Source organism: Balaenoptera musculus, chromosome 2 (genome assembly GCF_009873245.2).
Source record: "Balaenoptera musculus isolate JJ_BM4_2016_0621 chromosome 2, mBalMus1.pri.v3, whole genome shotgun sequence".
Lineage (NCBI taxonomy): Eukaryota > Metazoa > Chordata > Mammalia > Artiodactyla > Balaenopteridae > Balaenoptera > Balaenoptera musculus.
Window position 1 is genome coordinate 67,046,353 of NC_045786.1, and position 17,471 is coordinate 67,063,823.

The 17,471-nt window shown below is 37.9% G+C and overlaps 1 protein-coding gene across 1 annotated transcript in view; it reads right to left on the bottom strand.

The window, feature by feature from the left end:
* The window catches only part of IQCH (IQ motif containing H), a 215,198-nt gene that overhangs the window by 179,616 nt on the left and 18,111 nt on the right, over positions 1-17,471 (bottom strand). The window contains exon 4 of the mRNA XM_036843582.1: positions 15,230-15,347. Within this exon, the coding sequence (XP_036699477.1) occupies positions 15,230-15,347 (118 nt within the window). The remainder of the gene's footprint in view (positions 1-15,229; positions 15,348-17,471) is intronic.

The window sequence follows — 17,471 nt, forward strand, 5'->3', positions numbered from 1 at the left end:
TAATCTAACAGACTGTTACGCTGGTTAGAAATGGTTTTGCAATTTAATTCTAAAATTAATCTTGTTTTTAGTTTTGATTTCACTGAAGGATACATTTAAGAGCTTTTGAGAGAAGCCAAAGGTTAAAAAATGTATTTAAAAATGTATAAATATCACTTTAGTAATTGTTTTCAATATTAGAAATGATCTCAAATAAAATAATTTTCCAAATAAAATGAAGCACTACTCTTGATTCTCCTAAGAAAACCCTGCAACACAGAAAGAGTACAGTCCTTGCTTTGGGACACTCAGCAGCAAGTCAATGGCAAAAATAGGCACAGACTCTGAGATCCCTTAATGTCAGTCTCCGTGTCATTATTTTTCCTTCTCATCATTTTGCTGACATAAAGGATTAATCCCTACTTTCTTCAGATTTAGAATAATATTCTTAAAATTTTGCATATTGTGTGAGTATACACCATTGAAGCTCATGCTTTGCTGTTGTTTTCTTTTGCTTTTTCTAGGAGAAGCCTGTACAAGAAATAAAATATTTAACATCTCTGTATTCTTTTTGTTGTTAAATTACTTTCTCTTGTTAAAATTATGGTACTAGCTTATTTAGGGATATCAGATAAAACAGAAAAATTTGAATGAGCTATAAATAGATCTCTTAAAAAGAGGTTTACATTTTCTTCATCATTTCTAATTACAAACAGAATGAAAGCCACTCCATTTCATCTCCAAAAAATTCTAAGGACAAAAGGATCCAAATTTTCACTTAAAAATCTACATTGTATCTTATACTACTAATAAATGACTTTTAACTCTAAAAAAAAAAAAGAGCTCATTAAAACAACTCATTACTTACACATGCTTTTCTCTGATTAATATATGGCAAACTGATTCCATAGGTCGCATTTACAGCAGCTCTGTGGTGGATGTTTTCAGGATCCTGCATGATTTTTATATTCAACCCTGTCTTTCGCTGAAACAAAGAAACAATGAAACTTGCATGCCAGAAGAACAAGACTGCCTACTAACATTTTATATCCACAAAGGAGTCTAAAGTTCTTTGAGAATAATTATTCTAATGTAATTCTCACTGGAAAAAAAAGTATATCTTTGGGTCTTTTATTTAGGTGACTAATTAGTCTTTTATTAACAGAAAAGGAATTTTCTGCAGATTTTCCTCTGTGTATCCTGTTACTCATAAAAATCCATCTGCAGACGCCATTCATTTTCTCAAAAATACTGCTAGAAGCCAACCAAGGTGGACAAAGGATAGAATACCTGGTCTCGATTTATTTTTAGCTTTCCAGGTCAAGAATTTTGCCAATGAAATCTATACTACGACTATGCAGGTAGAGGGCTCCCTTGGTCTGTTAATGTGTCCCCTTTCCTCGAGGGACATTTACAGGTAAATCTCAGTTTGGACTTGGTAAATTTACCACAACAAACTTATCCACTCCTTCGCAGAGCTTTTGCTATCTATAGGAAAAATACATGCTCTCCTTAGAAAAAAGAAACAAACATCTCATTTGAACCACGTGTTCCTCATTTAAAATAATTCAAATGAGTTACTGCTGAGATGCTTAAATTTGAACCACCAGAATAGGCAGCACAGTGGTAGGGGGGAAGGGGCACTGGATAGGTGACCAGAAACCTAGGTTCCAGTCTTGCTGTACCCTGGACTGCCTGCGTGTGACCTTGGGTAAGTTACTTCCCCTCTTTGGAAGCCAGTTTCTTTATTTGCAAAATGCGACGTTAGACTTGAGTCTGTCTCTTGAAGGACTATCAACCCCCTAATCTCCCCCTCCCATGTTTTGCTTTCTATTATTTGACGCTAAGAGGTAAATTGACACTTAAGAAATATGGTAGTACCAACAGTTTCTGAAGTCTTTTGTGACTTTTAAATTTAGTGGGTTTTAGCATATTCACAATGTTATACAACCATCTCCCCTACCTCAAATCCAGAACGTTTTCATTACCCAAAAAGAAACCTCATACCCATTAACAATCAGTGCTCATCCCCTCGTCTTCCCAGAGCCTGGCAACTGCTAATCGACTTTCTTTCTCTTGGATGTGCCCATTCTGGATATTTCTTATAAGTGAAATCATACAATATGTGGTCTTTGTGACTTTTTTAAAAGGAGGTGTGAGCAATTAAAAACACTGATTTCCTTTCAATGGAGTGTCTTAGTTCTGAGGGCGATCTGATGCAATTGTTAAAATGGTTATAGGAACCAGACAGATTAGCTCATGCTGTAGTAATTTCTTTGATCTTAAGCATTCATACATGGCCTGTGCCTGAGGTCAAAGCGAAGGGGAAGACTACAAAAACACCTATGGAATGCATGCTGTCTAGATAAGTTATTTCTTAACACAGCCTCCAAACCTTCTTTTTATTTTTTTAATAGTTTTTAGACCAAATCTCCAAATAACTGCACTCAGTTGTGCACATTATTTTAACCCATGCAGGGACACAGGTTACAAATAAGGCACAGCTCTTCCCTCTCCTTAAAGTCTGTGTAGTGACAAAAATAATGTAGTGCCTAATTATAAGTGGCTTTCCTTCTGTGGGTAACCCACACTTAGAGCACTACTCCAGGGTTTTTGCATGGAAGCTGAGTGCCTCTTTTATTGAAATTAATACCTGAACATAATTTTTTCCTTCTTAATTAAACTTTCAGAATAATTTCCATTCTATCAAGGATTGGGAAATTGCTAATATGTATTATATTGGCTGGATGTGGTTTCTGTAATTAGGGTGTTTTTTAAATGTGTATTCTGTATACAACTGATGGCAATAACTTCATCTATCATGTCTAAGCTTTGTTAGAACTTTTGAATTCTGGGATCATTGGCCCAGTGGACCATAGCCATTTTCTTAGTTTTATTATGCTCCGTCAACTTTATGTGGCTTTGGGACTGGTATAGAAAGGAAATGATCAAATACAGAATCATTGTTAAAACTGGCATTAAAAACTAGTTGTTTCCTTCCATTTTTACATTTCTGTGGCACTGGACACAGATATTTCTGGAAAGAAATCAAAATGTAAACAGAAATCCAACAGAAATGATAGGTTGTAATAGCAATTCTTTATTAGTCAGCTTCTAAAGCAATGGAAAAAATCCTTTAAAATTATTAATATTCTAATATTTTCTCTTTTGACACCAAAGCATGTGTATGCCAAAACAATATGTAGCACATGTGATTTAATTCCCCTTTTAAAAAATATTAAGAGCTTACATTTAAATAATATAAAAATATCAAATGGTCTCACTGAAAATCACTGTCATATACATTCATAACCTAAATTTATCTTACAAGCCATCTATAGAGACGTATAGGGAAATATTTATGAGCATAAGCTACATTGTCAGACCCAGTAATAAGATTTTTCAAGAAAAATAATTATAGATTTTAAAAAACAAAAACAAAATTAATCATTCCATTAAGCATAAAAGCAATGCTCTGGAAGATGATCATTTTTTACCAACAATAAGATAAATATCAGAAATAATTCCAGAAAATTTTCTTAAATTGTTCAAGAAAAGACAGCAATTTATTTAATCTATCTTGAGTGACTAAACAATCTAAACTTTGTATTCTCTCCTTTTGATAGTAATTACAAGCAGATATATCAAATGTGACTCTCATTTAGACTTTGGTTTGTAAGAACAAAAGTTATTATCAGAGCCAATTACTGTTTTACCTACATGGCTGCACAGAAGCAGGGAGCTCAATTTTCATCTCATCAGTGATTTTGTGGTATTTATTTTATTACTATGCCCACAAAGCGATATAAGAAGGAAATAGCTTATGCTATTAAAACTAGGGCTTGAACATAAGAGGCTAAGGTTTCTTTCAGAAGAAGTTCTGAATTAAAAACACTAGGCAGCGTGTAATGCCGGCTCCCCAGACATGGGCAGACCATAAAATGACATACATCTGAGCAGTAGATCCCACACAGAGTAATCAAAATTGAAATGCTTCACAAACAAAGTTGAGACAAGCTATTTACTAAGTTACAGTATTATCAGCATAACATTATTCTCAACAGTGTTTGCTACAAGTAATGCCTTCTTTTTTTAAATTCAATTTTATTAATTATTTATTTATTAATTATTATTATTTTTTAATTAAAAAATTTTTTTGGCTGTGTTGGGTCTTCGTTGCCGCACGTGGGCTTTCTCCAGTTGCAGTAAGCGGGGGCTACTCTTTGTTGTGGTGTGCAGGCTTCTCATTGTGGTGGCTTCTCTTGTGGCAGAGAACGGGCTCTAGGCACACGGGCTTCAGTAGTTGTGGCACGCAGGCTCAGTAGTTGTGGCTCACGGGCTCTAGAGCGCAGGCTCAGTAGTTGTGGCACACGGGCCCAATTGCTCCGCGGCATGTGGGATCTTACCGGACCAGGGATGGAGCCCGTGTCCCCCGCACTGGCAGGTGGATTCTTAACCACTGCGCCTCTAGGGAAGTCCCACTACAAGTAATGCCTTCTAAAGTGTATGTTGGTTAATATCATATTCCCACTGGTTAAAGATATCTGCTGTTTAATCTCAAAACCGAAAAAAAGAAAAAGAATCCAGTCACCTTTAATGCTCTGATTCTTTCAACCATTATTATATTTATTTGAAAGAACAGTAGATACCAAGTCCTAGTTCAAGCTATATGATCTAGATTTTTCATTTGTTAAACTGGGTAGTAATACCCACCTACATGGGGTTGTTCGTGAGGTTTAAGTGACTAATGTGTGTTAAGTATCTCAAATGATAAAGTACTACTCAGGATCCTACAGGCCCCCAAATAATAATGCAATGCATTGAAACACTTCAAATATATAAAAATCCATAGTTCTTAATAATATTTCCCCCTTCCCCAAAAAAACTTAACTGATAAATTAATCTGAAAGTAGATAGATCAAAGAAAGAATCATACATTTATCCCGCTTTTCCTGAAAATCTGTTTTTCAGATTCACCAAAGAGTTGCTAAGGGAAAGTTCTTCAGAGAAGCTAATAAATGTGGAAGGAATGATAGAATTATAAAATTACCAATAAATAAATAAATAAAATTATGACTTTGTAATCCCTAATGAAATAATTAGGTAAATATCAGTTTTTGCTAATATCATTAGGTGAAAGGTTGTGGGGAATTTTATTATTATTATTATTATTTTAATTAATTTATTTATTTGTTTATTTTTGGCTACACTGGGTCTTTGCTGCTGTGTGCGGGCTTTCTCTAGTTGCAGAGAGTAGGGGCCACTCTTTGTTGCAGTGTGCAGGCTTTTCATTGTGGTGACCTCTCCTGCTGTGGAGCATGGGCTCTAGGCACATGGGCCTCAGTAGTTGTGGCACGCAGGCTCAGTAGTTGTGGCTTGTGGGCTCTAGAGCGCAGACTCAGTAGTTGTGGTGCATGGGACCAGCTGCTCCACGGCATGTGGGATCTTCCCGGACCAGGGCTTGAACCCGCGTCTCCTGCACTGGCAGGCGGATTCTTAACCACAGCGCCACCAGGGAAGCCCGGTTGCGGGGAACTTATATAGGATAGATCAAACTGGTAATACTCAGACTCACTGTTCAATCTTAATAACATCATTAAAAGAGAGAAAAGAAATTGCCTCCTGATATGCTATAAAAGGAAGGACACCGCACCACCTGTGAAGTATACCCACCAAAAAGATGTCACCTGAATCTGATCAAGCTTCTAGATAAAACTACTAGTTTACAAGAAATACTAGGGACAGAGGAATGTGTAAAATGATACCATGAGATTGCAATCAGCCAATCCAGACTAAGGGGGTGGAGAACCTGTATGACAAATGACCTGGGTTCTTTAATAAGTGACATTTAAAAAAATTGAAGTACAGTTGATTTACAATGTTGTGTATAAGTGACATTTTTTTAAATGAGGGAAACTGCTATAGATAAAATGAGATACAAATGTAATGTGTGATATTGTACAACATGGGAACTATAACCTTTAAAAATTGAGAATCACTATATTGTACACCTGTAACTTACATTGTACATCAACTATACTTCAACTTTAAAAAATAAACAACAACAAAAAAACACAAATGCAATGTGTGGACATTGTTTACATCCTGATTCAAACAAACAAGAGAAGAACAATTTTAAAACAATTGGGGAAAACTGAACATGGACTGAGAATTATACAGTATTAATGCATTGTTAAATTTGTTAGATGTGATAATAGTTCTGTTTTTTTTTAAGTCATTATCTGAGGTGTGTAAAGGTAAAATGACATGATGTCTGGGATTTGCTTTAAAAGACTTCACCGAGAAAAGTGGAGGGAACAGATGAAATAAGAATGGTAAAATTAAGGCAACTGTTAAAGTTGGGTGATGGTTACATGGATTTCATTTTGTTTTTGTGTCCATTCAAAGGTAAATTTTCGTAATAACAAGTTATATTTAAAATTAAAGTGGAGTTACAATTTAATTATTCATTAATTTATTATTTGAATTCTAACATTCTCTGCTTCATGATATTCCCTCTTACCTCCCTGCTCGGCGAGGGGATCAACAATCACAGCATCACTTAACCCCAAGCTGCTTCTAAAAAGCCCAGCTGCCTCCGGTTCACAAAACCTTAAGACTTTAATTCCATTCCGATGTGCCTGTCCTATGTTCTGATCCCTGTAGTTGAATTGTAGAACAAGAGGAAGGTTGGGGGAGAGAGCTAACATTTATTCAGCCCCTATTTTGTGCTCGGCACCACAATATGCGGGGGTTGTCATAATCCAAGTGCCGTCCTATAGCCCTTAAAATGGCAAGAGGGAGCATATGATATTATCGCTACTTTACTAATGAGGACAAACGGCTAAGGGACTTCTCAAGGTCATATTATCCAAAAGCAGGATTGTACTGATGTCTCTGACTTCAAAAGCCTCTTTCCATCATAACATGCTGCCCCATTACAACGAAATGTTTGTTGATACACTCTTGATTTAACTTCCTATATATCAGGATCTATCTATCCTTTACTTCCTCTCTAATCCCCACAGGCACTGCTTTGATCTGTGCCCTCATTGATTATTACATGGACCTCTGTAATGGCCCATACAATGGGTCTCCTTACCTCCAATCCATTCTCTGCATGACCTTCAGAATGACTGAACTTCTGATCACTAATTGAAATACGTATCTCACCTCCAGTTAAAGAAAAAAAAAAAAACCCCATAAATCCAGACATAGAAAAATTAAATTTGGTAATGAGAAGGATAACGGTAATGAGAATAAGACTGTTTGCTGTATGTGACTGAAAATTGGAAGACTATTACTTCAGTAAGACAGAATTTATTGTTCTCATGTATGTGAAGTCCAGAGATAGGTTGGTCAGGGTTGGTTTGGAAATCCAGGAAGTTACTAGGGATCAGGCTCCTTCCAGCTTAATATTCTGCTATCCCTAATATGGGCCTCTTCCTCCTGGTCTAAGATGGCTGCTAGAGTTCCAGCCAACACAGCCCCATTCCAGGCAACAGAATAGAGAAAGGGGAAGTAAAAGATCAAAGAGCACAAGTCAGCTATCTTTTAAGGCAGTTTCCAGAAAACTTCCCATAATACCCACCCCTAACGTTTCATTAGCCAGTACTACTTGGTCATATAGCTATGTCCAACTGCAAGGGATGCTGGGAAATGTAGTCTTTATGTTGAGCACCCATATATCTAGCTAAAAATCAGCTGCTCAGGAAAGCCATTGGGGTCCAGTCCCTTTCCCCCTTTCTGTCCTAACCATCCTCAGAGTATTGCCCTTTGTCCCTACGCTTGTCACCTTGTGGTTGCAAGATGCTTGCTGCAACTCCAGTTGTCATGTCTGTGTTCAGGGGAGAAAGAAAGGAGAAAGGGGAGAAGGGACATGCCAGTTGTTACTATATCCTTTCATCTGGAAAGCAAAATATCCCCTAGAACCAACCCCCGGAGACTGCTGCTCAGTACTCACTGGACAGAATTGGGACACATGGTCATACTTAGCTGCAAGGAAGGCTCAGAAATGAGGACCCTTATTCCGCCTGGCATGATGCCATCTTGAACAAAATCACAGTTTATAGTAATGTGGATGAGGGAATGGATACTGGGTAGGGAACTAACAATTTCTGCCACAATCATGCAGTCTACCCTAGCTAAGGAAGCAAGTACAATAAGATGAAAGTGATAAATAGTGAAATAATGAGAGGTCAGTGGATTGAAGGTCCTTACTGAAGTGAAGAATTGTTGGAAGAACATGCTATGTGAGCTGGCAGACTAGGACATAGAGGTCAGAGATTGCTGTGCTTGAAACAGATTTTAGAGATGAGGTACTTACTGGTTACAACAAAGCCCAGGCATTCGGCATATCCCCCTGGCCCTACCAGAGTACTTTTGCCAAACCTCTAATATTGCACTCACCACTCTGTCTGTAGAATGCCTGCCTACAGACTGTGAGCTCCTACAGCACTGAAATTTGCATTCCAGCACCTAGCACATAGTAGCATTAAAATCAAAATATTTGAAGACATGAAACAGCACACCAGTGAGGAAAGACATTTTTTAGTTTTACTGTGTTTGTGTTATTCTTACAATATGCCATGGAGACACTGTCATCAGCTTATAGCAGTAGTGTGTGCCAAAGGTGACATTCTGTCCTGTTTTTATGGCACACGGGCCAATTGCTAATTCCGTGACCTCCCTTCTTTTGCTACAAGCTACTGTCATGAGTTGGTGGCCAGGGAATGAGGGCTCCCTGAATGCCCAGAAGTTAGCATCCCCTGGTAAGCCAGGGAGAGAGGCAGGAGAAATTTGGGATGCCATCTTTGAAATGTTATCGAACCATGAAATACCGTATAATAAATTTTGAGTATGCTTTGCAGTTGTAGTAAATAGCTTATGTTTCTGGAAAAGATGCTGCAAGTCATAAATATGTAGCTAATTGAATCTTCTCATAGAAACAATGTTATTAGAAGATATAGTCCTAAGGGCCTATTTTTTTTTAAACATCTTTATTGGAGTATAATTGCTTTACAATGGTGTGTCAGTTTCTGCTTTATAACAAAGTGAATCAGCTGCAAGGAAGCTGATTATATGCATATACATATATCCCCATATCTCCTCCCTCTTGCGTCTCCCTCCCACCCTCCCTATCCCACCCCTCTAGGTGGTCACAAAGCACCGAGCTGATCTCCCTCTGTCCTCAAGTCCATTCTCTACGTTTGCATCTTTATTCCTGTCCTGCTAAGGGCCTATTTTTGATGCCCATTTTTTATAGACATAAGCCCAAATACCATGTTTAATCACCTGTTCCACTAGCCATAAGTTATACTGTAAAGTATAAACCTCTTTATATATATAAACGAATTGAATGGTAACCAATTACAGTAAAACAGCATTGCATATGATAGAATATAATAATAGTGTATTATAAATAATTCTAATGTGGCTTCACAATTGCCATATTAGTATCACTGCAACAAATCAGAAATGGAAAAGGTCACTTTTATCAGGAGCATTGCATTGAGAAGTTTCTTTGGGACGTTTAGAGGGACATATCTGAGGATAATTCTGGGGATGGTTAGGACCTTTTGTGGAAAAAATCAGGAATTTATTCAGCTGCTTTCTTTTTTTTTCCCCAGTTGTAAATTTCCCTGTGGCAAACACAGGGAGGGAGCTCAAGGTTTCGTATTTTTAACAGTGGTGAGGAAAAGCCAGGACTCTGAAGTTAAACAGAGCTGAGTTTGAATCCCAGTTCAAATAATAAAATGAACTGGGATTAAGCAAATAATAAAATGCTTACAGCAAAGATGTGTACAGCAAAGATGCTTATGATGAGAATGCCTTGTGTTTTCCTTTATTACATTTGCCAAAATTTGTAACTAGATATTGAGTTATATGATTTTTTAAAAAATGCCTGACTTCCCACTAGATTATAAGCTTAATGAGGGCAGGATCCATGTCAGTTTGTCCATTGCAGTGTAATGCCAGCTTACTCTCAACAAATGTTTGTTGAATGAATAAATAAACTATTTCTTAGTTTTAAATTACTATCATCTCTAATCCTCGATATGCTCGTCTGTCAGATGGGGATAACAATAATTCCTTCCTTCAGAAATGTTGTGAGGATGAGATATGATTTCATCATCATGGCTAACACAGGCTCCTGAATGGTCTTCCTGCTTCCACCCTTGCCCTTCTACATCATATTCTCCACATGGCAGCCAGAGTGACCCTTGTCAATTGCAAATCATATCCGATTGGTCCCCTGGTAAAAAGCCTCCCATCTCACTCATATCTCCGCAGTCCTTACAATGGTCTGCAAGATCTGGTCCCTATCCCTGTTCCTACTTCTCTCCCCCTTGCACATTCCTCTCTAGCTTCCTTGCTGTTCACACTCCTAATTCAGGGTCTTTTCAGGTTCTGTCTTCTCTGCCTGGAACACTCTTTCCCCACTTATTTGCCAAATGACTTGCTTCCTCATGTCCATCAGATTTCTGTTCAAGTGTCACCTTCCAAGTGAGATCATCCCAACACTCCCTATGTTCCTAACCTAACTTTTCTCTCATCAACTAACATACTATATGTTTACTTTTCAAACTGTTTTCTGTTTTCCTAACGACTACCTTACCCCAACTAGAATGTAAGCCCCATGAGAGTAGAGAAATTTGGCTGATGCCTAAAATACTGCCTGGTACATATCAGGTACATAATTGAGGTTGACTAGTATTCATCAACAAATAAGAAGAAGAATGAACACTTACATAGCACTCACCATGCATGGGGCACTGTTATAAACATGCACGTATGTTAACTCATTTATCCTCACAACAGGGTGTCATAGAGCCCATTTTGCAGATGAGGAACTGAGGCACAGAGAGGTTAAGTGACTTGCCAAAGTACAGATAGTAAGTGGTAGAGAACCGGGATGTGAACTCATACTTCTGACCATCATGTTGCCATCTGTTGAGAGCCTCCTCCAGGCTGGGCACTGTCTAGGCACTGGTTACAGTAATGAACTAAACAGAGTCTCTCTGCTTTAGATTAATAGAGACTTAAGAAATAAAATAATCAAACACAATGTATAAATCTTAGCAGATCCAAGTTTGGATAAAAGACCAGTAAAAGCCATTTGGAGGATAATGGGGGAAATCTGAATATGACCTGAGTATTTATTACATTCAGGAAGTATTGTTATAATGGTAATGTTATAATGGTGTGATAACGGTATTGTGGCTAAGTAGGAATGTGTTCATTTTTAAAGACACATGTTAAAGCATTAAGGGGTGAAATGTCTATATGTCTGTATTTTAAAACATTTCAATAAAAAATAGATGAAGCAAAACTGGTAAAGGTTAACAATTGTTAAATCTAGGTGAAGGAGAAATAGTTATTCATATACTATTTTTGGTTTATTTGAATATTTTCATACTAAGAAGGTTTTAAGAAGCCACAGGAAGGGAAAAATAGTTTTTAAAAGTTTCTGCTCTCATGGAGCTTATATTCTAATGAGAAGACAGAGATCACAGTGCTTGTTGGTTACTTGTAGGCATTCTCTTCTCCCCACTTTATTCTGTAAAATCCATCCACTATTTCACCAGCAAAACTTTCCCACCCAATATTAAGTGAGATATAACTCACAGTGAAAATCTGTAAAGCAACCCTACTTGCCCTGACATTTTCTGTCTTTTATCTCTCATCACATTATTCCTCATAATGGCAAAAGTCCTCAAAACTTTAGTTTTCATCAAATTTTGAAAATCACTTTCTCAGTGAGATCCATATTCACAAAATTAAAGATTCTTCCCATCTTAGACACAGATCTTGCACATTGCTGTATCGTATTAGATCACAATATATATTTTTATATTTGTTTTGATTGACAAAGCATCCATTTTATGGAATTCATTTGGAAAATAACTCTCAAGCAATGAGATGTGTTTTTTTTCCCTGCTCCACAAACATACAAATTGTATCATGCTTCTAAGTAGGTCCTTGCGTTTAAACAGTTTAGGAACTTCTATTTGAAATTGCCTTCAGACTTAGCTTGCCGAACACAACAAGAAAATCAAACACTCTCTTGGCCTATAAAGGTTTTCTCCTCTTCCTCCCTCCTTCTTATCTATTTCGTTTGTTATTTCAAACCCTTTCCTTGACTGTTATGAGTACATGTGCGCCTATAGTCCAAGGTGCCTAAAAGAAGGGTTGGGCTGGTGTTGATTTGGAGCCTTAGCTCCAGTCTTTTCTTTATATTATAAAGAAAAGCCATCAGAATATGGCTTTTTCAAATGTAAAAGAAATTGATAAACAATTCTTTATTGTGATTCTTAATTACAACTGAGAAACTCCAGATGATTTGTCATTTTAGTTTTTTGGTGTGAAATGGAATTCCAAAAACAATTTCTTCACTTTGGAGAAAGAGCTTAAAGTAGCAACTGGGGTTTACCTAGTTTAAAAGGTTGGCAGTGGGCAATTAAAGGTGGTAATATCCCAGCTGGATTTCATAGCTACTCAATAATACAAGCTTTGAAGTTGGTGTAGTAGGCTTATAGAACAGCTGGCAAAACAGCACTGTTTGTCATTGACTTTACAGCGCAAAATTAGGGCTATCTTTGTGTCAGCAGTTATGCATTTTTAAGCAGATGTCACTGATATTAGATATAAAACAACAATAGGGATCCAGGCCCTGAAGGTAAAGTCAGGGTGGGAAACAGTCCATGCCCCTTTCTAAATGAAGCTCACCCCTGCTCTCAGTATTTAAAAGAACACGGGGCACATAAGATCCCTTATCTTTATAATCATTTGCCAGGATTCAGAACTCTTTTGGGAAAATAAATTTCTGGCCATAGTTTTTTTTTTTTTTTTTCCTGGAATAATAATAGCAACTATGTGTTCTAAAATAATCCTAATTTCATATATTTTATTTCATTGTCTTTATAACCTGGAGATCTCTAATCTTCCGCTTATGGACCAACTCTGGCCCTCCTGAGATTCTTGGCAAAGTAAACATTTAATGAAAGCAGAGGCTTAATAGTAAGGAAGATGAGAAGTTTAAGCTCCCTTTATGACAGCACTCTGTTTTTGTTTTTCGTGAGAGCCTTTATTATTACCTGGTATTTTCTTATTGATGGTCTATCTCCACCCCCCTAGAATGTAAGCTCTGTGAGAGTGGGAGGACCTGGTCTGAATTGTTCATCCCAGTGTGCCTCTAACAGTCCTTGGCACACAGGAAGTACTCCACAGATAGTGGCTGAAGGAACCCAATGTGACAAGTGCAGTGACAAAGGTAGGAGTGGGCTGCTTTGAGAGTGTAGAGGATCCTGGATTAATATTTTATACGGGGATGAGCACACCATTAGAAGTCACTGTGGCGGTTTCATTTATTCATTCAACAAACATTTGTTGAGAGTAACCTGGCATTACATTGCAATGGACAAACTGACATGGATCCTGCCCTCATTAAGCTTATAATCTAGTGGGGAGTCAGGCATTTTTTAAAGAATCGTATAACTCAATATCTAGTTACAAATTTTGGCAAATTTAATAAAGGAAAATACAAGGTATTCTCATCATAAGTATCTTTGCTGTACACATCTTTGCTGTAAGCATTTTTGCTGCAAACATATTTGCTGCATAACTAATTGGCCATAAGGCAATTCTGCCATGAAAGATAAAATAACTGGTTGACAGTTTTTGATTTGACAGTTTCGTTTCCACTGGTTGAAATGCATTAGTCATTATTGATAGCTTTATCAAGCTGATCGATGATGATTTGCCCCAAGAGCTGGTTTCTTATTTTGAAGCACACTACCTGGAAAGAGAAAGAGACTGAAGGCCTTGAAGGTGCAGAGTTGAAGCCATGTTTCGCATAGAACTTTGGAACATCTATCAGCGGACATGTAACAAATACGCCAAGCATAGAACACAGCTTAGCGGCTTTCACAGGGCAACGCAAAGCTCAGGTACAAACACACACCCTAGTATTTGGAAACTGATACCTCTCTTAATGACAGACGAAATGTCAGTGAAAAAGAAAAAGCACAATGCCAAACAAGGAGACAAGTCAACAAACAAACAAAAATATGTATACAATACTATGAACGAAAGACTTGAAAGACAAGTGCTTAGGTAAAACCCACAAAATAAAATTGGTCATTTGCACAGTAGTGCCATGATCTACCCACATTTTAAATGTATTCAAATATTTTGTATTTTGCAAAAAAGTCATTTAAATTTTGTTATTCATTTCTCATGCTTCTTTATGTCCTTGTTAATGTCCCTCTTTTATTTTTTGTTATTTTATCTCTTATAGCAAAATTGCCTTATGGCCAATTAGTTATGCGGCAAAAATGCTTGTGGTAGAAATGCTTGCAACAAAGATGTCCACGGCAAAGATGCTTCCTACCAAAGTACCTAGAACTAATACAAACAATTGTAAAAAGGGTACCATGTGATGGTGGCACAACTCTGTGAATATACTAAAAACCTCTTAAAAGGGTGAATTTTATGGGATATAAATTGTATCTCAATAAAGCTATTACTTGAAAAAGGGTATCACGGTGGTTAAGAGCACAGCCCTGGATCCCTACATTTCTGGGTTCATGATCCTGGCTCTGACACTAGCTGTGTTCTCTTGGGCAACTTATTTAACATTTCGGAATCTTGGCTTCTTCATCAATAAAATGAAGATAATAATAACATCTCCTTCTAGAATTATTCTGAAGGTTAAACAAGTTAATGTTCCCAAAGCACTGAAAATAGCACCTGGTACCCAGAAGAAGTGAGCTGTTATCACTTTGGGGGAGTCAGGGAGGAAACAGGAATCAAACTGAAAGCATAACCAAAAGCCAGAAACCTCTTGAGCTCTATTCCTTGCCACCTGGAAACTTAACTTCAAAGAAAGCTCTTTTGTCATAAAAATTGACCATGCCATGAACATATCTGAAACAACAATGGCATGTTTTCTCATTTAGAACACAATTTCCCACCTTTGCTCTTGAAAAAAAAATTCTTTTCTAACAGCTTTATGGAGATATAATTCATAAACTTTAATTTTGCCCTTTCAAAGTGTATAATTCAGTGGTGTTTAGTAGATTCACATAGTTGTGCAGCCATCACCACTATTTAATTCCAGAACATTTCATCCTCCCCCAAAGACACTTGCCAACCATTAGACGTCATTCCCCACTCTCACCCCCTCCTCCTTCCAGCCGCTGGCAACCACCAATCCACTTTCTGTCTCTATGGATTTCTCTCTTCCTACCTTTACTCTTGGAAAGCCATGTGGAAATGAACTGTGCTGTCTTGGGGGTTGCCAAAGTTTCCCCTCAGATTCCAGAGGGAAAATAAATGATTTCTGATCAATTACAGCTGGAAGCAACCTAAGTTTAAAAAAAAAAATTAAAGTCAAATTTGCTATCATAAAAGCTTCACAAATTGTAACTTAAAAACAATGCTTCCTAGTTAAATTACATTTTATGGGAAATATTCTATTGGTAGTTACAATAAATTTGACCAACTTTAGCATTTTTACCACTATAAAACTGCAGTTGTTTATTAAGCATAAGAACTTCCTAGTCTGATAATGACCATTATAGCATGAATAAAAAGCTCTATCTCTGGCTGAGTTTATATGACGCACAATTGACAGAATTACTACTCTATAAAATATTTCTCAATTAAAAAAATACAATATGCTGTATTTTGTTAAATAAAATTAAGTCACAATATAGCCAATGTTAAATATATTCAAAATGCTGATCCCTAAGCAGTTCATCCTTATATTCTTTTTTTTTTTTTAAGGTTTAAGCATTTACCCTGTCTTTTTTTTTTTCAATTAATTAATTAATTAATTTTTAAAAAATTTATGGCTGTGTTGGGTCTTCGTTTCTGTGCGAGGGCTTTCTCTAGTTGCGGCAAGCGGGGGCCACTCTTCATCGCGGTGCACGGGCCTCTCACTATCGCGGCCTCTCTTGTTGCGGAGCACAAGCTCCAGACGCGCAGGCTCAGCAGTTGTGGCTCACGGGCCCAGTTGCTCCGCGGCATGTGGGATCTTCCCAGACCAGGGCTCGAACCCGTGTCCCCTGCATTGGCAGGCAGATTCTCAACCACTGCGCCACCAGGGAAGCCCCATCCTTATATTCTTCATTTATTTTTTTTAGTATTATTTTTTTTCATAAATTTATTTATTTATTTATTTTGGGCTGCATTGGGTCTTCGTTGCCGCGTGAGGGCTTTCTCTAGTTGGGGCGAGCGGGGGCTACTCTTCCTTGCGGTGTGTGGGCTTCTCATTGCGGTGGCTTCTCTTGTTGCAGAGCACGGGCTCTAGGCATGCGGGCTTCAGTAGTTGTGACACGCGGGCTCAGTAGTTGTGGCTCCTGGGCTCTAGAGCGCAGGCTCAGTAGTTGTGGTGCATGGGCTTAGTTGCTCCGTGGCATGTGGGATCTTCCCGGACCAGGGCTCGAACCCATGTCGAACCCATTGGCAGGCAGAATCTTAACCACTGTACCACCAGGGAAGTCCCCATCATTATACTCTTTAAACTTCTATTTTATATAATTGCAGAGACTTAAGGATCAAAGGTGGTTAAAGGTCTTCCTTGTTAAGCAGTGAGGAGTTCCATGGGATAGCAATGTGCAAACAAAATAAAGTTGTTAGAATGTGTATATGTCTGTAATGTAGGTCTTAATTTTAACTTTAAAGCAGGTTCCAGTTCTTTAAGATGGTCAACATAATTAAGGTCAATTAAACTCAACAACCAATGACTCACTTTCTTGATTCTATTGTGATGCCCACTTTTCTAAAATTACAATTAAAAAGCAATTTATGGACTCTGGTTTCATTCCAACATGTAAAGAGCTTGGAAGTTATCGCTCCAATCCTCAGCAAGAAAGCTGAAGAATCAGAAAAACAACTCTTCTTAGATACATCAAAGAATTGAGATCACAGGGCAAACTGCTGCCTTCAAAACTGGAGAAAGAGGTGGATAAAGCCCAAGAGCAGAAACCCGCTGCTGGAGCCAGTACTGGGAAGAGCACTTAAATTCTAGTCCACAAATTTCTGGAGGCTCAGTGTGGATTCCCTTGAGAGCTAAAAACTCTGAGGGGCCAAGTCTTAGGATGGCGGACGACCCATACTTCCATGAGTTTTACCTCTAGGAGCCCCACCTTGTATTCTCTGTGAAGATCAGAGAAAAAGCCCCTCCTGCTTCCAGCAGGGAAAAAGGAAGAGAATACTCCAAGTTCTGTTCTTTGTTCTGTTCTCTATAATGAAAGCTAGGTCTCAGGGAAAACTGTTTTATCAAAGCCTTATCTGACCTGAAGAAGGGCAATTAGCTAACTCCAGCTCCCTCTAGTCTTCCTGTCTCACCTAAGGGGGGGAAAATGCTGAGAAAAACTTGTGATGGTAACAGGGGCACAGACCCTCCAAAAGAATGAGACCTAATCACAGGATTATTGCATGTTTCTCCCCAGCACATACTACATCCACAGAGCCTCTACATACAG